The 22,078-nt window shown below is 42.0% G+C and overlaps 1 protein-coding gene across 1 annotated transcript; it reads left to right on the forward strand.

Annotated features, from left to right (window-relative positions):
* The first annotated feature begins 1,022 nt into the window (after positions 1 to 1,022).
* On the forward strand, positions 1,023 to 20,366 carry AFG2B (AFG2 AAA ATPase homolog B). Its single transcript, XM_079953243.1, has 9 exons — positions 1,023 to 1,046; positions 3,108 to 4,228; positions 5,531 to 5,716; positions 8,901 to 9,056; positions 10,831 to 11,040; positions 13,040 to 13,267; positions 15,925 to 16,059; positions 16,912 to 17,037; positions 19,152 to 20,366. The coding sequence occupies exons 2-9, from the start codon at positions 3,155 to 3,157 to the stop codon at positions 19,296 to 19,298; spliced, it is 2,262 nt and encodes a 753-aa protein (XP_079809369.1). The 5' UTR covers positions 1,023 to 1,046; positions 3,108 to 3,154; the 3' UTR covers positions 19,299 to 20,366.
* The last annotated feature ends 1,712 nt before the right edge of the window (positions 20,367 to 22,078 follow it).

The following is a 22,078-nucleotide window of genomic DNA, read 5'->3' on the forward strand; positions in this document are numbered from 1 at the left end:
TTTTTAAAATAAAAGAGTAGAAATGATTTAATATTTACAGATAAATTATAAACAGGTACGAACATTGACAGGATTATTGCAATAACCTGCACTTTCATAAGAGCATATATTATTATTATTAAGCTGTTTTGTACTGAGTCAAATAGGATCCAAACTGCAGCAGTCTGATTGGTCCTAGAACAATAGGATCCAAAAGGCAGCAGTCTGATTGGTCCTAGAACAATAGGATTCAGAATGCAGCAGTCTGATTGGTCCTAGAACAATGCAGCAGTATGATTGGTTGGCAGGAACCACCCAATCATGCTGCAGATAGAAGTGAATCCACAACCTGATTGGCTTACAGTAGAATTCCGGAATTAGCCAATCATGTGCAGCCCATTGTGTAAATAATGTATATAAAGCAGATACTTTGAGGGGACTTTCATTCATTCCTCCTCACCACTATGAGCTGAATAAAGAGCATGAAATCACTTGGCGACTCTGAGTATATTTCATAAGCGTTACCTGACATTTTCAGAAGGTAAAATTAAAATTATTTGGTTTATCAGGGAACAGTTATGTGCTTTTAATACGACCCAGGTTTACCAAACTGAATGCTGTGCAATCTGAAAAATAATAGCACCCAAAAACATATTTTCACTTTATAAAGTTGCAAAAATTAAGCTTTACCCCCCCCCCAAAAAAATAAACCTCACACAGCTTCCTAACACAACTGCCCCAAGCCTCTCTCAATAAAATAGAGATCTCCCTTTTTGCAACTATGCGCCACCCACCGTCCAACCAGAAGCCTGTTCCTCTTTCCTTTGTCCCACCCACTACTACCACCACCCCCGTTCTCTGATTGGAACCTTCCACTCCACATCCGTCTTCCATGGGACCGGAGGAAAAGCGACTCGCTCCAAGGGTTCGTCTGATTGCCTTCTTTTGCGGGGAGAATTGATTGGCAGGCCTATTAGCCAATTAGCGGGCTGCACTGTACCATTTCCTTCCCCCTTTCCCTTTGCTTGCTTGCAAAGGAGAAAATGCCTTTAAGTCGCTGGTGGTTGGTGAGTGTTTAGGCTGCAGTCTTCTTATACCTGTCTACCTGAGATATGCAGGCGCTTTTATCCTTTGTTTCATCAGAAGCTTGCATACCTTTCATCTTTATTTTATTCCTTCTAAAATAATGCTTAATTATTCACATTTCTCAGCCGCATCCATAAATCCCATCAGATAAACGGGGCAGCAAGACAATGGAAAATAATTATCATTAATTCCAATGCTGCCCTAAAATGCCGGGTAGAGCAATGGCCGTATCTTAATTAGGCATTAAATTTGTATACTGCCCTTCAACCGAATAGCCCAGAGCAGCTCACGACAGAAAAAAAAACAAAACAAAATGAGAATATAAAATGCATAATATATATTTTTAGAAAGTCTTAGTTCAGTTACGGGGTAGGTGGATCTCACACCTGAGGAAAAATGTTGCAGACACTCATGCTTTTAGAAATTAAACTGGGAAATGTTGCTTTTTGTGGCTGTATTTCATGTATGGCTTGGGATGCCTGTCTCTGTGAATGGGTTCCTTTGTGTTTATTCCTTTGTGTTTACTGGGTTTTTTAAAAAGCAATAAAGCAGGATATAAAATAATTGCGTACCTATCCTTGCGCATTTTGCTTTCAGAATTGAGTTTGTGTATTGGAAGATAGGTTATAAGAAGCCGCTCAAGCCATTGTCAGGCTATTGCTCCATCTAGGCCAGCATTGCCTACTCGGACTGGCAGCAGCTTCACCTGATGCTTCTCCAGCTACTTGATGCTTTTAGTTGGGATTGAACTTGTAACCTTCTGTATGAAAAGCCTAGGCTCTAGCAATGGGCTTTACGGGCTTCCTATAACTACTGGCTGGGTTGAGAGCTAGTCAACAAAAGGCTTGCTGATGCTCAAGGCTACCTAGAAATTGTGCCCCATATTGCCCCCCCCCCTCATATTGTGGCAGCTGGCTGCCCATAACAATGAAGGGAAGGTCTTCTGCATGTATCCAAGGGCCAGCTTTTCTTGTTTGTGAATTGGTAGTTTAAAAGGGTTTCAGGGCAGAGGACAGATTCACAGTGAGCGCTGCTGCCTCTACGTTGGTTATGTTGGTAGAGGAAAAGTGCAGTATATATAAATAGGCAACATTACATGCATGAAGATCGCATAAGCATCTTATTTTACCAGGTGTATGTGTGTATATATATATATATATATATATATACACACACACACACTTATAAGGGCTATATTTCCTAATAGGCAACCTCCCAGGGGATACATGCCCAGAAGCAAAAGTGGGTGGAACAGTAATTTTTACCTTTGTAAAAGGTAATTTTGGTTCCTCTGTTTCATTTTTGTCAGGTTGGTGTTGGTTAAATGTTTAGTTGGGGTTGGCAGTTACTTTAATTTGGGTATAACTGTAAACTTGTTGTTGGTTTTTATTGGTTTGCATGTTGCTTGTATAGGATACCTTGTTTTTTAATGTTTGATGTTTTGCGTTTTATATGTTGCAAGCCACCTAGAGTGGCTGGGGAGACCCAGCCAGATGGGCGGAATATAAATTAAAATATTATTATTATTACAGTAGGCCTGTTTCTACATACATTCTTAGATCCCTCTTTCTCCTGGGTCTAGGCAAGCAAAAAGTATAATCGGAGTCAAGGGCACATTCTAGCCAGGCAAAAGAACTTGGGGAGGATGTAAAGAAACTGGGGAGAAGGACTGGGGCTAGGAATTATCTGAGGGCTGTATAAAGAGGCTTGGAGGGCCATGTTGGTCCTGTCACTTTGAGTTTCTCCATCCATGTCTTAGATAAACTATTCAGAGAAGGCAGACCCCTTCACATTCTGTGATTCAGAAAAGTATTTCTTTTTCAGGCAAATTTTATGTATGGAATGATAACAGAAAGGCTCTTCAGATGTACGCCTGTCTTGTAATTTATTCTTGAATGCATCCAAGAACTTTGAAACTTTCTATAAAACTTGCACCTCTCCCTGAAATCTATTTTCCTCCTTCCTAAAAGCTGTACACACTATTGTTAAATAAAATCAGCTAATTTTCTTTTCTTTTTTCCTCTTCATTCTAAACTGTTCAGAGAAACATCTGCGTGTATGATTTGCAACCCAGCAGCTCGCCGTGAACATGGCTTTGTTAAAGCTGTTGCCGCAGGTTCCCGAAGATGAAGGCACCCAAAGGTGCAGGCTGGGGCCTGCTGTATTCTCTGCCCTGGGTGCCACACTGGGCTCCCCAGTGAAGATCACCCTCCCTACTGGCAGCTGTCTCTGTACCGCCTGGCCGAGGCACGATTTGGCCGACGGCTACTTGCAGGTCGATCTCAAGTGCAGAACTTTGGGCTTAAAGGAGTGCTGGCCCCAAAATCTCACTGTGAGCATGGACCAATTGATGCTCCTGCCTTATTGCAAGCTCAGGAGAGTGACAGTCAAAGTCATCTTTAAGAACCGTGCCTTGAAAAAATCCACTCCGAAAACCATGGTGCAGGACATGGTCAAGGAACTTCTGAGAAAGGCCTACGTTTCTCCCCATCACATTGTTACCTTTGCGCCAATTCCGGGCAATCCATTGGCATGTGTTGAAATATTGTCCATGGAGCCTGCCACCGCAGAAGAAGCCGGTTTGGTCACCCTCAAAACTGGTGTAACTGTTAAAGAGGCAGTCACACTAGATTGGCACAACAGTTCAACGGAGGATGGTGCCAAAATCCTAGTGGCGGGCATGAACGACGCCAGCACCTCCTTAAAAGAGATGATTGACTTGCCCTTGCGGTTTCCAAAAACCTTCCAGAAGCTGGGCCTTTCTGTCCCTAGAGGAGTGCTTTTGGTCGGGCCTCCAGGAGTGGGCAAAACTCTTCTGGTGAAATCAATCGCCAGGGGAATTGGTGCCAGCTTGCTTTGCATTGATGGCCCTATAATCTACGGTTCAAGGCCCGGCGAAAGCGAGGAGAACTTGCGGCGAGTTTTTGAACAAGCAAGAGAATTGTCCGACGACGGACCGGTTGTTCTTTTTATTGACGAGATTGACTCATTGTGTCCTAAACGGGGAAGTTCAAGTAATGCCCCGGAAAATCGTCTGGTGGCTCAATTGCTAACTCTTCTAGATGGCATTGGGGGAAAAAATTATGTAGTGATCGTGGCAGCGACAAATAGACCCGATGCCCTGGACCCTGCACTTAGGAGGCCAGGCAGACTGGACCGAGAGGTGATTGTCAATTATATCTTATTTGTTACTTCTGATTGCTGCTTACTGCTTCATTTAAGAAGGGGGAGCCCTTTTCATTTTTTATTTTTTGCTACTACTGCAGCCCGTGTTTTCTGAGCCCAAAAATGGAAAACGAGCAAGGTCCCAACTAACATACATTTAAAGAAGATTGGAAAATGTTTATTGATTATATGGAGGGAAATTGTGTACATTTGAAAATGTTGGCAGCATTAGGATAAATTCAGCAGTGAAAATAAGTTTTGATGGATGTAATAATGGAATACTGAATAGTTTAGTTTATGTAAAATATACAGGTATTTATGTTAGGCAAAACAAACCATGGAAAGAGAGGAAGGGAAGTCATTGATTTTTTAAGGTTGTTTAAATGAATACAGTGGTACCTCGGTTTTCGAAAGTAATCCGTTCCAGAAGACTGTTCGACTTCTGAAACGTTTGAAAACCAAGGCGCAAAGGGCTCTCTGCAAATTCAATGGAGAAAGTTGGAGAAAAAACCTCAGCGGAAGCCGTTCGACTTCTGAGGTGCGTTCGAAAACAGAAGCATTGACTTCCGGGTTTTAGGCGTTCAAAAACCCAAACGTTCAGCTTCCGAGATGCTCAAAAACCAAGGTACCACTGTATTCTAAAATGTAAAACAGAAAATTTGATAAAAATTATGGAAAGAAAAGGAAGGGGGAGCCCTCTCAATGACCTTGGGGTGTCATGGCTTTCCTCAAAGGACTGTAGAGTTGTAGTTCCTGTGAGAGAACTCTTTTATCATCTGGCCCATTTTCAGAAGTACATTTCGCAGACTTATTTTGTTCCAAGTGGTAATATTTAGAAATGGGCAGTTCCAGTCCTGCCCCATAGTTGGAATGATGGAAAACGGGATGGTAAATAAATTTATGGTGACGCTTACACATTGGGGTTACTTTGTAGAATTTGTTCATCTTTTAAAGCCATCTGAGTTGGTTGAAGAAGAACATTATAAAGAAACTCAGGACTGGGGTTTAGTTCAGCCCATCTAGCACAGGGTTGCAGAACCGTCAGTCCTCCATATTTTGCTGGACTACAATTCCCATCTGCCCCAGTCAGTCTGTGCAGCAAGGAGGGATGATGGGAGTTGGAGTCCCATGGCACCTGTCGGGCTAGAGATTGCCCATTCCTGATCAAAACCTTTGCACTCGAAATTGGCCTGAGATTTGCTTCGGATAAGCCCTGCGTTGCCTACGGTTAATACAGGTTGTGAATTGCCAGGATACACCAAGATAGCAACACATTTTTTTACATTTGCTCTTTTCTTAGGTTATAATCGGGACGCCAACCGTGAAGCAAAGGAGGTCTATTCTGCAGCTGATTACTGCTGGCATGCCTGTGTCGAACGATGTTAATTTGCTTGAACTTGCAGAAATAACCACTGGTTATGTTGGAGCTGACCTTACGGCGCTCTGCAGAGAGGCTGCAATGCAGGCTGTGTTTCGTGCCTCTTCGGTAAGGAATTATTTCAGATGTCAGCCCAGAATATTTTTGTGCATTGGGGGGGGGGTTCTCCTCCCATGCACTCTTCCCCCTGCCCCCGCTTTTTGCTAAATGCTCAGCAGCTTTATCCTGTGTGACATTGTGGCTTCAAATAGACATAGCTTGGTTTAATAATAATAATAATAATAATTAATAATAATAATAATTAATTATAATAATAATTTATTATTTATACCCCGCCCATCTGGCTGAGTCTCCCCAGCCACTCTGGGCGGCTTATAATCAAGTGTTAAAAACAATACAGCATTAAATATTAAAAACTTCCCTAAACAGGGCTGCCTGTTTTGAGTTGCTGGGCCCGCACAACATCTAGGGTGGGGTGGGGAACCAGCTTGGGGGACTTGTGTCAGTTCTACAGGTGCAATTGAGTGTCTGTGTCACTGTGTAACCCATATTTACTAGATATCAATGATTCACACACCTGGGATGCAGAAGAGACTGAGATGATAACACTGGAAATAACTTGTTTGCCCATCACAGAGTCAGCAACAGTGGTTGAACTCTGCATGCCTGATATGTACCATTCCCTCTATTTCTGATGTTCAGGCAGTGGGTACCATTAACTGACACCACCCAAACTCAGGAAGGGGTTATAACTTGGGTTGCCATATTTCAAAAAGTAACAACCAGCACACACCGAAAGTTGCTGAGCTCTTTTTTTTTGTTGAGCTTTGCAAAAGTACAAGATATCTGGCGAGGAAAACCCTAAGAAGGGGACCCTCCAAATTTTGCACAATGGCCATGGAATACCAACTGACTGTTCGAGGTGGCAGATAAGGGAGCAACTGGGATCATGAGAAGCAATACTCTCCACTGCAATGTTTTGTTGCAGATCCACTCTGTGTGCGGTGGTATATCATATATGTGCCTATTTCTGGAATCTGTGCCTTTCACACCCTGTAATATGGCCAAGGAACGCAACCTAGGCCGAGACATTTACAGTCAAGCTCATTTCTCAGTGATCCCCATTACATTCTAGAGCACAAAGTAAAATGAGCTGCTATCAGGGATTGAGGAATGCTTGCTACATTGAGATTAGTAATGCAGTGGTACCTCGGTTATCAAACGTAACCTGTTCCAGAAGACAGTTTGAGTTCTAAAACAGTTGAAAACTGAGGCACAAAGAACTGTCTGCAAATTCAGTTGAGAAAATTGAAAAACACGTAGCGGAAGCCGTTTGACCTCTGAGGCGCATTCGAAAAAGGAAGCATTTACTTCCAGGTTTTCAGTGTTTGGGTTCCGAAACATTTGTCAATGGAGACGTTCGAGAACCGAGGTACCACTGTATATGGTTATAGGTGCCTACTTTGCTCCAGCCATCTCTATAAACACAGGGTTACAGTGTCAGAGAGAAAATTTGAGCTGGGTGTCCGGGAGAGGCGGTCTTCCTGGCCAATCCCACTGAACAGACCCAGATTCTACAGTTCACTGGACCTTTCTCAGTTTCCCCACTCAACAGTTGGTATTTATGCTCGTAAGGTAAAGGACCCCTGGATGGTTAAGTCCTAACAAAGGTGACTGGGGTTGTGGCGCTCATCTCGCTTTCAGGCCGAGGGAGCCGGCGTTTGTCCACAGACAGCTTTCCAGGTCATGTGGCCAGCATGACTAAACTGCTTCTGGTGCAATAGAACACTGTGACGGAAACCAGAGTGCACGGAAACGCTGTTTACCTTTCCGCTGCATGTGACGTTAACATATGAGAGTGCTGAAGGTGAAATAGTTAAACAGGTTACCCAATCAGAACCCAGGGGGGTGGAGTGAGAGGGACTATAAAACCAGCTCTGGGAGGGGCAAAGGGGAGAGTTGGTTGGCTGGTTGGTTGGGGTGGAAGTGAATTGGGATAGAGTTTGTGGGTAGGTTGAGTTAGTGTAGCGAAATAAGCTGAGTCAGAAACAGTTAGAAGCTAGGAAGACAAGTAAATATCTGAGAGGTGGTTTAGTGAGTGAGAGCAGGTAGCGGAAGTTATAGGTCTGGACCGACACCCCATGATTGTAATTGACTGATACCGTTTATGAAACCACACACTTATTAAACTGCAATAAATAAACAGAAGTTTATGTTCCAGTTTAACCCTGACTGGACTCAGTATTTTTTCCAGGTAGGGCCTGGGTGGTGGCAGCAAGAAATAAAGTGGTGGCACAGGGATCAATAGATGGTGAAACATCTGGAGACCCTGTGTGATCGCTACACCACAGTAGTACCTATTTATCTATCTGCTTACTTGTTTAGCTACTTGCACTGGTATGCTTTTGGGCTGCTAGGTTGCTAGTAATTATTAATATCACATAGCCACAGTTGCTTCCCCTTGGAGGCCTCTGTAGCTATGTTATCACAAGCTCCTGGATAGCATAGCAGAGTTGCACGTCTCTGTAGAATCAGAGTGTTGTAAAACATTATAACTTGAATGTTGTAACAGACACTATCTGCCCTGTGGGAAAGAAGGGAAAAATGAGGCAAACAGGCAAAGACAATATTAGAGACAGCTCCAGTCAAACTGTCCCCTCCCTGCCCAACTGTACAATTAGTAGTGGGGACACAGGTGGCGCTGTGGTCTAAACCACTGAGCCTTTTGGGCTTGCCGATCAGAAGGTCGGCAGTTTGAATCCCCGCGACAGGGTGAGCTCCCGTTGCTCTGTCCCAGCTCCTGCCAACCTAGCAGTTCGAAAGCATGCCAGTTCAAGTAGATAAATAGGTACCACTGCAGTGGGAAGGCAAATGGCATTTCCGTGCGCTCTGGTTTCTGTCACGGTGCTCCGTTGCGCCAGAAGTGGTTTAGTCCTGCTGGCCACATGACCCAAAAAGCTGTCCGTGGACAAACGCCGGCTCCCTCGGCCTGAAAGTGAGTTGAGTGCCGCAACCCCATAGTCACATTTGACTGGACTTAACCTTTCAGGGGTCCTTTACCATTACACCTACAATTTATATCATTTATTTGCTTTAGTATTTTGCCACTGTAAACTGCTCTGGGTGCCATGTCAGAAAGCAGTATATAAATGTAAGTTGTGGACCCAGATATACGGACTGATTGTTCATTGGCAGGGCTGCTAAGACTTCTCATGAGTGAGTGACTTCAGGGTTTGGAGCATTAAAAGCAAACAAACCTTTTTTTTCTCTGCTTGTACATACATTTCTTCAGGATTCAATTGACACAGTGCACATGTCGGACTTCCGTGAGGCATTGAAAAAGATTCGGCCGTCCTCTGTTCGAAGTGGAGTTGGGCTTGCAGACTTCAGACCCGTCGCCTGGGATCAGATTGGTGGCCTTGAAGATGTGAAACTCAAGTTAAAACAGGTAGCGTTACAGAGACAGATTTCAGGGGCGACTGTACTTTCACAGGTCTTGGATTCTGCAATTATTACTTTATTTATCATATTTTCAGCTCTCTTCATGTATGGAGCTTGGGGAGATGTTTATAGCACTACTGATGTAGAGACAAAATAACATGTAAGATTGTAGCCAGATTTAGATGACTTCTTAAACCAGGAATCAGGAAATGGTGGCCCTCCAAAAGGTTGTTAGATCCTGACCATTGTTGATGCTGGTAGAGCCTGGTGGGAGTTTGAATCCACCAGTATCCAGAGGACCACACATTCCTTGTGCTTATTTAGAGGGTTCAAAATGCTTTGTTAGTTTTGTGAGAATTATTTCTGTACATGGCAGAGAGAATGGGGTGGAGGGGGACTTCCCTCTGCAAGCTTGTTTACTGCATTCAGGACCATAACCTGGGACCAGACTAGAAATGTCATAAGGAGCAAATATTATTATTATTTATTTTTGTATACTGCCCTATACGCACAGGTCTCAGGGTGGTTACAACATAAAACTGCAACATAAAAACACAAAATGCATAATAAAAACTAAAACAACCCAATTAACACCCCTCAACACATTTTAAAATATTGGATATCAATCAGCCAAAGGCCTGGTTAAAGAGGAACATTTTTACCTGGCACCTAAAGGTGTATAATGAAGGCACCAGGTGAACTTCCCTGGGGAGAAGTCCACAGATGGGGAGCCACTGCAGAGAAGGCCCCTACGCTCAGTGCAGTTGAGTGCAGAATGCAGAGAGAGTTATCAGCTCAAAGTCTTAAAGAAAACTCAAAACCAGGAAGGATGTTTGTTTAGCAGAAAGCTATTTCCCTCTGGATTGTGGGTCCATCTCTGTTATCAGTGTAGCACAGTGGGATGACAAGTACATTGATCTGAAGTTGTAATAATAATAATAAAAAATTATTATTATTTATACCTCTCCCATCTGACTGGGTTCCCCAGCCACTCTGGGCAGCTCCCAACAGAATATTAAAAACACAATAAAACATCAAATATTAAAAACTTCCCAAAACAGGGTTGCCTTCAGATGTCTTCTAAAAGTCAGATCGTTGTTTCCTTGACATCTGATGGGAGGGCATTCCACACGGCAGGTGCCACTACTGAAAAGGCCCTCTGCCTGGTTGCCCGTAACCTCACTTCTCGCAGGGAGGGAACCACCAGAAGGCCCTCGGAGCTGGACCTCAGTGTCGATGGGGGTGGAGACACTCCTTCAGGTGTAATAATAATATATTATTTCTACCCCACCCCTCTGGCTGGGCTTCCCATCTAAACTGGGCCAAGGCCGTTTAGGGCTTTAAAGGTCAGCACCACACTTTGAATTGTGCTCGGAAACGTACTTGGAGCCAGTATAGGTCTTTCAGGATTGGTGTTAAACTGTCTTGGCGGCCACTCCCAGTCACCAGTCTAGCTGCCGCATTCTGGATTAATTGCAGTTTCTGGGTCACCTTCAGAGGTAGCCCCACATAGAGTGCACTGCAGTAGTCCAAGCGGGAGATAACCAGAGCTCTGGCGAGACAGTCTGTGGCTCTCAGCCTGCATACCAGGTGGAGCTGGTATACAGCCGCCCTGGACACAGAATTAACCTGCGCCTCCATGGACAGCTGTGAGTCCAAAATGACTCCCAGGCTGCACACCTGGTCCTTCAGGGGCACAGTTGCCCCATTCAGTGTTGCCTTGTATGATCTAATGTTATAAGGAATTAATGGAAGTTTCTGCGGCTTTTTTGTATTTGCAGAGCATTGAATGGCCTATAAAATTCCCAGAGGCTTTTGTGAGAATGGGGCTTGCCCGCCCAAAGGGCATCCTTTTGTACGGACCATCAGGTTGTGCCAAAACTATGCTTGTAAAAGCAGCAGCCACAAGCTGTCACTGTTCCTTTCTGTCTGTGAGCGGCGCCGACCTTTTCTCGCCTTACGTTGGAGATTCGGAGAAGATTTTGTCTCAGGTTTGTTTTTTATTCTCCTCGTAGTCTGCAGTCCTTGGGTGAAAATAGACCATGTTAAATAGTTGGCTGGTTCAGACCTAGCCACCCTGCTTTAATAACCCATAGCTAGATTCTAGTTTTATATTGTGGCTGATAGACTGAGATTAAACTTTGGTTTCCTGGTTTGGGTACAAGAAGAAATGGTGGTTTCAGAAATGGTTTTCTGTTACAGTGTGCTAGAGAAGGGAGGAAAGAGCACGCAGGCACGGAACTCATGTTATTATGCCTACTTTATTGCATCTGAGGTGACAGTATCGCCACAGAATAAGATAATTTAAGATAATAAAAAACAGTTAAACATAAAAACCAGGCAGAGGGCCTTCTCGGTAGTGGCGCCCACCATGTGGAACGCCCTCCCATCAGATTTCAAGGAAATAAACAACTGTCTGAATTTTAGAAGATACCTGAAGGCAGCCCTGTTTAGGGAAGTTTTAAATGTTTTATCTTTTATCACTTTTATTATTAATAATGATCTGTCGGGAGCCGCCCAGAGTGACTTGGGAAACCCAGCTGGATGGGTGGGGTATATATAATAAATTATTATTATTATTTATTTTATGTCTACACTTTCATTATTAAGGGCTACCGTCTCACTCTGTATACATTGTAACTTCAGACAAGACATGCTAATTGAAGTACCTTTCAACTTGATGCTAAATTTTTGTATTGAGCCTTTTTTACGGATTTCTATTTATCTCTCGGTGTGGCAGGGCTGACCTTTTATGCCTTTAAAAATTGGTGGTGGTAGTTTATTAATCACCTTCCAAACAACCACCTCAAGGCGATTTGCACGTAAGAGAATTAAAAACAGTTAAACATAATCAGATAAACACATTAGCAGGATTGTTGTAATAACCTGCAGTCTTATAAGAGTATATATTTACAGTAGGTAATTAAATGAGCAAGTCAAATGAATTTGGATATGCAGAAGATATTAAAAAATAAATTTAAGGACCCACAGAAACAGGGGGAAGGAAGTCGAATTTTGAAACGTGAAATTGATTGTAAAACTAATGAAATGTATAAATTTGAAAAGAATAAATAAAAAGCTAAGTAAATAAATAAAACCATAACAAAATAGACACTCATGGTAAATACCTATTTATCCAGCAGGGAAAGCCTGTCAGATATATAAATTCTTCAGTTGTTTCGTGAAAGTGCAGGTTGTGGTTGAAGGTCAACAGAAACACAGAACAGAGACAGCCACAGCAAAAGCCCTGCTTTGAGTTACTGCAGAGCAAGCTTCTGAGATCTTTATATCCTGCAAAAGAAGCTTTTCTACAAATCAGAGTGATCTGCTGGGTATATAGTTGGCTTCAGCAAGTATAGTGCTATCTTGGTTCTCAAACTTAATCCGTTCTGGAAGTCCGTTCCAAAACCAAAGCGTTCCAAAACCAAGGTGCACTTTCCCATAGAAAGTAATGCAAAATGGATTGATCCGTTCCAGACTTATAAAAACAACCCCTGAAACAGAAATTTAACATGAGTTTTACTATCTAACGAGACCATTGAGCCATAAAACGAAAGCAATAAACAATGTACTGCAGTCACACAGTCAATCAGTAGCTGAACTAGGTTCCACACAGTCATGAAAACACAACAAAAAAGCCACAAAATGCAAAATAAATAGCAAAAACAGACAGACCTCAGTGTAACACTCAAAACAGAAGCGTGGCACTCAAATCGGAAGCGTAACACTCAAAACAGAGTATCTTTGGCTTCCGAAAAAAGTTTGTACACCGGAACACTTCCGGATTTGCAGTTTTTGGGTTCCATGTTGTTTGAGTACTAAGGCATTTGAGAACCAAGGTACCACTGTACAAAGAAGAATTTATACTTCATTTGAACATAGGGGAAAAATGCATGTCTCCCCCCCCATTTGACTTAAATTATGCGTTCCGCACAGATATATGATTTCTACCTATCTCCCCCATCCCCCACTTAATTTTACTTATTCAAGGTATTTCGTCAAGCAAGAGCCAATGCGCCTGCAATTGTGTTCCTTGATGAGATCGACTCTATCCTTGGATCTCGGTCAGTCAGTAAAACAGGGCATGGCGTCCAGGAGAGAGTTCTTTCTGTCCTCCTTAATGAATTGGATGGCGTTGGGCTGAAGTTAACGGAGAGAAGAGGAAATAAAGCCGAGCTGGAAAACGACAGTCGAGAACAAACAGAAAATGATAGAGCGGTATCTAATTCTTATAACGAGATGTTTTTCATCCTTTTGCTTTCGTAGATGAACTCATTTCTATCTGCTGAATCTGTTATGGCATAAACACAGAAACCTAGGTTGCAACAACGGACACAGGCCCCTTACGTACTGTACAATTTAAGCAGTTTTATACCACTTTAAACAGTCATGGCTTCCTGCAAGGAATTCTGGGAACTGTAGTTTGTTAAGGGTCCTGAGAGTTGGTAAAGGTAAATGGACCCCTGACCATTAGGTCCAGTCGTGGCCGACTCGGGGGTTGCGGTGCTCATCTCGCTTTATTGGCCGAGGGAGCCAGCATACAGCTTCCGGATCATGTGGCCAGCATGACTAAGCCGCTTCTGGCAAACCGGAGCAGCACACGGAAATGCCATTTACCTTCCCGCCGGAGCGGTACCTGTTTATCTACTTGCACTTTGATGTGCTTTCGAACTGCTAGGTTGGCAGGAGCAGGGACCGAACAACGGGAGCTCACCCTGTCATGGGGATTCGAACCACCGACCTTCTGATCAGCAAGTCCTAGTCTCTGTGGTTTAACCCACAGTGCCACCCGCGCCCACCTGAGAGTTGTTAGGAGATGCTTAATCCTCTCACAGAGATACCATTCCCAGAGTGTTTAATAATCAGTCCATTTCCCCAGTGAACGCCATCAGTAGTAGGTTCTTAAGTTAACAATTATTATTATTATTATTATTATTATTATTATTATTATTATTATTATTACCCCACCCATCTATTAAATCGTTTTGAAAATCATTTTGTTCAGTTTTCTGCACAGTTATCCTTGAATTCATTTCCCCTTAAATTGATAAATACCACCACTGGCAATGTTAGATATAAACAGATAAATAGAAGGACGCACAGAGAAAATATTGCAAATGGGTTTCTTTGAAACCTTTTCCATAAGTTTGCTTACTTTGCATTTTATGTCTACAAAGGTTGTAATAGCTATAAGCTACATACAACAATGATTATCTCAGATTGGGCTTTAATTCTGATAAATCCTGAATAAAGAACTAGTTGGCTTTCTTCTAATACTGCGTAACAGGGATGGGAAACTTATAGCTAGTTCCAGCCAGCTTGGCCCAGCAGTCAAGGGCAATGGGAGTTGTAGTTCAACATCATAAGGCCACAGGATTTCCATCTGTGCCTCATAGTTCTATAACCCTGGACAATCCTGTACATGAAAAGAGTTAGTGAAACTTTTTGTTACTATCAGCACAATCTTTTTTTTTAAAAAAAATATATATTAAAATTTCCATTTTAACAACCCAATAAAAGCCACATTAAAAACATTCCAAATTATAATGCAATCTAACAGTTCAAATGTTATGCCAAATTATAAATCTCCATCAGTACAATCTTATATATGTCTACTCCAGGCTTCCTCAACCTCGGCCCTCCAGATGTTTTTGAGACTACAATTCCCATCACCCCTGACCACTGGTCCTGCTAGCTAGGGATGATGGGAGTTATAGTCTCAAAACATTTGGAGAGCTGAGGTTGAGGAAGCCTGGTCTACTCTGAAGTATGTTCCATTGAGTTCAGTGAGGCTTATTCCTAGTATTTATTTATAGGATTGCAGCCTAATTCTTTTCTTAGTTGACTTGTTGACTAAACAAGTATGTGGGGTAATCTAAAGCAGTGTTTCCCAACCTTGTGCCTCCAGCTGTTTTTGGACTACAATTCCCATCATCCCTTGCCACTGGTCTTGCTAGTCACGGATGATGGGAGTTGTAGTTCAAAAACAGTTGGAGGCACAAGGTTGGGAAACACTGATCTAAAGCCACCTTTAATTTTTGGTGAATAAGCAGGATATACAGTTAATGTGAATTAAATGTTTTTCCCCCAATAATGAATTGGGGGGGGGGGGCGTGTTTAAAAGACCAAGAATCCATCCTGTTGGGGATAATTCAGCCTGAAATTCCCAGGTGTCAAAAAAGGTTATTTATGTATGCCACTACTGTGGCTTGTGTTTTGTTAGCCTCAAAATGTAAAATGAGCGAGGTCCTAACCAAAGACGAATGGCAGCTTAAGTTGACAGAATATGCACAACTTGCAGACTTAACATAAAGAATAAGAGAACAAGAAGAACATATGTTTAAGGAAGATTGGAAAATGTTTATTGAATATATGGGAAATAATTGTGTACAGCTGAAAACGCTGGCAGCATTAAGATAAATTCAACAGTGTAAATAAGTTTTGATGGATGGAATAATGGAATACTGAATGGTATAGTTTTTGTGAAATATGCAGGGATTTATGATATGTAAAATGAAGCACGGAAAGAGAAGGGAAGTCATTGATATCTTAAGGATGTAAAATGAATATTTTAAATTGTAAAACAGGAAATTTAATAAAAAATAGATAGATGATAGATAGATAGATAGAGAGATAGATAGATAGATAGATAGATAGAGAGATAGATAGATAGATAGATAGATAGATAGATAGATAGATAGATAGATAGATAGATAGATGATAGAGACAGACAGATGATAGATAGATAGATAGATAGATAGATAGATAGATAGATAGATAGATAGATAGATAGATATAGACAGACAGACAGACAGACAGACAGTTAATGTGCAAATGCTTTTTCTTCAAGCGTTTAATTTTTACCAACTTTCTAGCTGGAATTTCAGGAGGTTTTTAACAAAGATGTCGTCGTCATCGCTGCAACCAACAGACCAGACATGCTGGATGATGCCTTGTTGCGTCCTGGACGGTTTGATAAGATCATCTATATTCCACCTCCAGATCGGAAGGTAGGGCACAAATCCAGAGGTGAATTTTAAACCGCAGAGATAGGTAATTACGAGCATTCAGTTTTTCACAAAGAAAGGTATATGAAGCCTGTTGAGACTTGGGTTTAAACTTCCAGATATTTAGCAGGCAAGCCCAGGGTTTAGAGCTGATTGTCTGCTTTCATATTCCATCCTCTTAGAACTCGGCTTCCTACGTTGGTGCCATTCTAAAGATGCATCTGCCTTTTGAGACACAGAACAGCAGTTAGCATGCTACTTTGTTAAAAAAACAACACACAATTAAGTGGTGAATAAATTTTGTGAAATAAATAATAAAATAGTAGCTGTGAGTTCCCAGTTTGACAGCCTTTTGCAAACCATAGTAAGTTGACCTAGGTTTAGATATAATGCCAGTCCATGGTTCGGTGCTGTATCTGAATGCAGCAGTGTATATCATAATTGTTCTTTTTTTAAAAAAAGTGTTAAACCTATTTCAGAGTAGAATGGACTTGTACTTCAATGCTGCAGAATACTGGCTTTCAAACTGTGTTCCAGGGAGGTCTGGGGTTCCTTAGAAACTTTTCAGAGGTTTCATGGTGAAAAGATCAGTAACAGGGAATAAATGTCCCTTATAGGTAGTTTGCTTGCTATTGCTCTTTTTGCCACTATAAGGGAATTTGGGAAGCTGTCTAAAATGGGCAAATACTTTATCTGTTTTAGGAGGCTGTATTTATTTTATGCCGTTCCTGAAATCTGATGTGTAGTGATCCATTAAGGAAAACATCATTCCGCTCTCAGCTAGCCTCCCCCAGCTGGCTGCCTTCTAACTTACAAATACGTAACTCTGACCCTTTCTTTTCTGTTTTGTATTAGGGAAAGCTTTCTATTTTGAAAATCTGCACTGAAAAAATTCCAGTTGATCCTGATGTTTCTCTAGAGGATATGGCAGCTCGTGCTAATCTGTTCTCTGGAGCTGACCTTGAAAACCTTTGCAAGGAGGTAAGGCTTTTAATTTTCCTAATTAGTCCTAATTAGTCTTGGGAGAGTTTTCTGAAATGTTCTAATTTTTCCTAGTTAAGGGGGAAAGGCTTCATGTAAGCTTGAGAGAGAAGTAAAATCTCAACCTGAAGTGAAGTTTGTGTTTGTAAGGAAGAGACAAAATCTAGCATTGCAAATAATTAGATGTTATAGTGATTTGACTGTTTTTGCCTTGGAAGATCTCAACTGGGTTATGCAAATGGATTCTTAATTTAATTTAGTATCTGGTACAAATTAAGAAAACAGTATGTCAGCAAACTCAAAAGAGGCAGATATAGTGGTGAAATCCAACTGGATTGTATTTGGAGTAGACCCATTGTGTTGGACTCGTCTACATTTTGATTGTGTTCTTCCAGCAAGAACTTCAGTGTACCTCATGGGTCTCCTTCCCCAACACACACTTTATTCTCACAACAACCTTGTGGAGGTTGGGCAGCTTTGGCATTTCATGGCATTGTGAATAGCATGAGAGTCACTGCTTTCCATGAGGATATACACGGGCAATGTATATTGAAATGGCTCCCAGATCGTGCTAGTGTTCCATTCCTAATCTAAGAAGATCTTACAGGATCATGTCAATGGTTGTTACAGCCCCCGATGGTAAGATTACATAGGACAGGAGTGGGTAAATGGATCCCCCACTTTGCCACCTATCTTATTGACATCAGGATACCATTTTCCCCTTTGCAGCATGGCAAAAAGAGAAAAGTCAAGCAAGGCCTCGAGTTACTACCTAACCAGAGGGATATTCCCTCAGGCAAATAGGTCACACTGCCAATCCAGTAAGCTTGGAGTCATCACCTATCGGCTGATAGGCAGTAATTTCAAACCTGCTGGACTTCTCCATGTCCTGCTATGGACCGAGGTCATTTGCACTACTGAGTTCCCTGTGATCTCAGTATCCTGGCTGATCCCAGCAGGCTTGCTCTGACTGCGACTCAGCTGACCCATGAGGAAAGCAAGACTCCTTTGCCAATGCACAATCGGAAGCACATTTTAAGGCTCCCAAGGTTGTGCATTGGCAACCGTAGGCCTGTCTCTCCCATGTCTGATTTCACCGATGGCAGCAGGTGCAGGGCAGGTGGGTGTGGTTTGGGGAAAACAGCCTCATGGGCCTAAGTAGGACCATGAGCTGGGTAACTGTGCCCCTGAAGGACCAGGTGTGCAGCCTGGGAGTCATTATGGACTCACAGCTGTCCGTGGAGGCACAGGTCAATTCTGTGTCCAGGGCAGCTGTCTACCAGCTCCACTCCGCTTGGACTACTGCAATTTGCTCTACGTGGGGCTACCTTTGAAGGTGACTCGGAAACTGCAATTAATCCAGAATGCGGCAGCTAGACTGGTGACTGCGAGTGGCCGGGGAGACCGTATAACACCAGTCCTGAAAGACTTACACTGGTTCCCAGTACGTTTCCGAGCACAATTCAAAGTGTTGGTGCTTTAAAGCCTCGGCCCAGTATACCTGAAGGAGTGTCTCCACCCCCATCATTCAGCCCGGACACTGAGGTCCAGCTCCGAGGGCCTTCTGGCGGTTTCCTCCCTGTGAAAAGTGAGGTTACAGGGAACCAGGCAGAGGGCCTTCTTGGTAGTGGCGCCGGCCCTGTGGAACGGCCTCCCATCAGATGTCAAGGAAATAAACAACGATCTGACGCTTAGAAGACATCTGAAGGCAGCCCTGTTTAGGGAAATTTTTAATGTTTGATGTTTTATTGTGTTTTTAATATTCTGTTGGGAACCACACAGAGTGGCAGGGGTATAAATATATTATTATTATTATTATTATTATTATTATTATTATTAGCAACCTCAGGTTTGTCTCTCCCACGTCTGATTTCACCCATAGCATCAGGTGCATGGGAGGTGTGTCTGGTTTGGGGAAAACAGCCTATGGACCAAATTGAAACCCTAAGTAGGTCCATGAGCTAGAGGGTATTCCACACCTGGAATAGAAATAATGGATGGTAGTCAGTTAAGTTTTATACTCAGAGTCGGCGTATGGAAATGATTAGCCCTTACTTAGTCGTGTTCATTAACTAAGCTTCGTTCATGTCGGTTTCTCCTCCCCTACCCCTTAGGCTGCTTTATTGGCATTGCAAGAGAACAAAGTTGAAGCAACACCTGTGAAGCAGAAACATTTTGAAAAATCCTTGGAGATCGTCAAACCGTCGCTAACCAACGAAGAGCTGGAATTTTATGAAAAAATGTTTAGAAATCGAGAATGATTCTTGTGAAAACAGTAGGGGAGGGACTATTATCCTATTATCCACATTGACATAACCAACAACTCTTGGCAATGAATCGAACACATCTGTAAAGACAACAGAGGGGATGTGGTTGTTTATTCATTTACTTAGAATGTAAATTTCTCCATCACCTCTTCAGACTTTTTCAAGGCAGCTCATATACATCACAGAGGTTTCTCTTGGGATTACAGTGAAATTTAGATCCTATGGATAGAAGTCCCTACCAGAGAAGACTGGCTGATAAAGATGATGGACTATGCCGAAATGGCGAAAATGACCGGGAGAATTAGAAATCAAGAAGACAAAAGCTTTAATACAGAGTGGGGAAAATTTATAAGCTACTTAGGAGAACACTGCAAAGAATTAAAAACCTTGGCAGGATTGGAAAAACACTTGTGATTTCGTAAGAACTATGGTATAATGAGGATTTTAAGGAAAAATGGAGGATAATATGAGATGCAGGGCAAAACAGATTAATAATGGAACCCATGGAGGGAAGTCCAAGATTTCAGGGAATCCTATATACTTAACATTTACATTTACATTCACATTCAAGTCATAATTTTAATTGTGAAACTGAATTAAAAAATGTTTAGATCCTATGCTGTGGGGAGAGGTTTCTTGGTGACATTATGGACAGCAGCCAAGCAAACTGGCGGGACCAGTTTCCTCTTGTGCATATAAAGAAAATGCTATCTTTTCAGAGTGGACCCAAGATTGTGGGTTTTTTATGTGCCTACCTATGCCTAGTCGATCAGCTTTTCCAGTTCCAATAAAGACTGTCGCCATGGATCTTGGCTTAACACTGAGTTGTGCCCAGAATTTGAAGTGCTGTCAAACTGCTCTGGAATATTTACCACAGTGCTGTTAAATTCTACATATTTATAAAATGAAAAATTCTTCCAAGAGTCAATTACAGTCACATTTCTGCTCTTTTTTTACATAAATAATTTAATCATCTCATAATAAGGTAAAACGTGTTTTTATAACCAAATATAGATGATTTGTATCATAATATTCAATAAAGGTATCCAATTTTGTAATGAAGTCTGGATATTTCCTTTTTTCATTCTTTCAGTGCTTATTGGCATTGCCACTCTGATACGGTCCCCTATCTTAAACCATCAATTAGCCTGTCCCAGCAAAGGAAGAATGGATACGAAACTTACGGAATATGCAGAAATGGTGAAACTCACCGGAAGAATAAGAAATCAATAGAATATTCTTATAAAAGGATGGAAATGGTTTACTGAATATTTACAGATAAATTGCAAACCGATAAAAACATTGGCAGGATTATTTTAATGACCTGCAGTTTCATAAGAGTTTACATTTAAAGTAGATATTTAAATGAGCAAATTACGTAAATGAATTTGGAGATGCAGAAGATATTAAAAAAATAAATTTAAGGAACTGCAGAAAGAGGGGGAAGGAAGTCGAACTTTGAAATGCTAGATCAGTGGGGTCTATGGCGCACTGACTGGCAGCTGCTCTCCAGGGTTTCTGGGGGTTGTCCTACCTAACCCTACCTGGATATGGCTAGGAATAAGCCTGAGGTTTTGTTGGAAGCTGCCCAGAATGGCTGGGGAAGCCCAGCCAGATGGGTGGGGTATAAATAAATTATTATTATTATTATTATTATGTCCCAGGCCACAGGGAGGTTAGGCTGGACTTGTTACAGATAGGTAGCCGTGTTGGTCTGCCATAGTCAAAACAAAATTAAAAAATTCCTTCCAGTAGCACCTTAAAAACCAACTAAGTTTCTTCTTGGTATGAGCTTTCGTTTGCATGCACACTTCTTCAGATACACTGAAACAGAAGTCACCAGACCCTTCTATATAGTGAGAAGGTGGGGAGGGGTATTACTCAGAAGGGTGGTGGGATTGGGTGATTGGCAGATAGCTGTGATGAGCCTGTTGACGACTCTTAACGACTGCAATAGGTCTTACAGGAAAAAGCAAGGGGTGAAAAATGGCTTTGTCATGTATAATGAGATAAGAATCCAATGTCTTTGGTCAGACCAGGTCTCCATGGTTTTAAGTTTGGTAATAAGTTGCAATTCAGCAGCTTCTTTTTCCAGTCTATTTCTGAAATTCCTTTGTAATAGAACAGCTACTTTGAGATCTTGTATAGAATGTCCTGGGAGATTGAAGTGTTCTCCTACTGGTTTCTCTGTCTTGTGGTTCCTGATGTCGGATTTATGTCTGTTTATTCTTTGGCGTAAGGTTTGGCCTGTTTGTCCAATATAGAGAGCTGAAGGACACTGTTGGCATTTGATAGCATACACAATGTTAGACAATGAGCAATTAAATACTCCCGAGATGGTATGTGTGATGTTGTTGGGGCCAGTAATGGTGTTGTCCGGGTGTATGTGGCAGCAAAGTTGGCATCTGGGTTTATTGCAAGCTCTGGTGCCAGTGTCCGTGTTAAGTCTGGTTGTAGTATTATTGTGAGTTAGGAGTTGTTTAAGATTGGGTGGCTGTCTGTAGGCAGTGAAAGGTCTTCCTCCCAGAGCTTGAGAAAGAGAACTGTCATTGTCCAGGAGAGGTTGTAGATCTCTGATGATGCGTTGTACTGTTTTAACTTGGGAGCTGTATGTGATGACTAGAGGTGTTCTGTTATTTTCTTTTTTGGGTCTGTCTTGCAGCAAGTTCTCTCTGGGTATCAGTCTGGCTCTGTTGATCTGTTGTCTAACTTCATCTGCTGGGTATTTTAGTTCTAAAAAGGTTTGCTGTAGATCTCTTAGGTGAGAGTCTCTG

Source organism: Podarcis cretensis (assembly GCF_951804945.1).
Source record: "Podarcis cretensis genome assembly, chromosome: 14".
Classification (NCBI taxonomy): domain Eukaryota; kingdom Metazoa; phylum Chordata; class Lepidosauria; order Squamata; family Lacertidae; genus Podarcis; species Podarcis cretensis.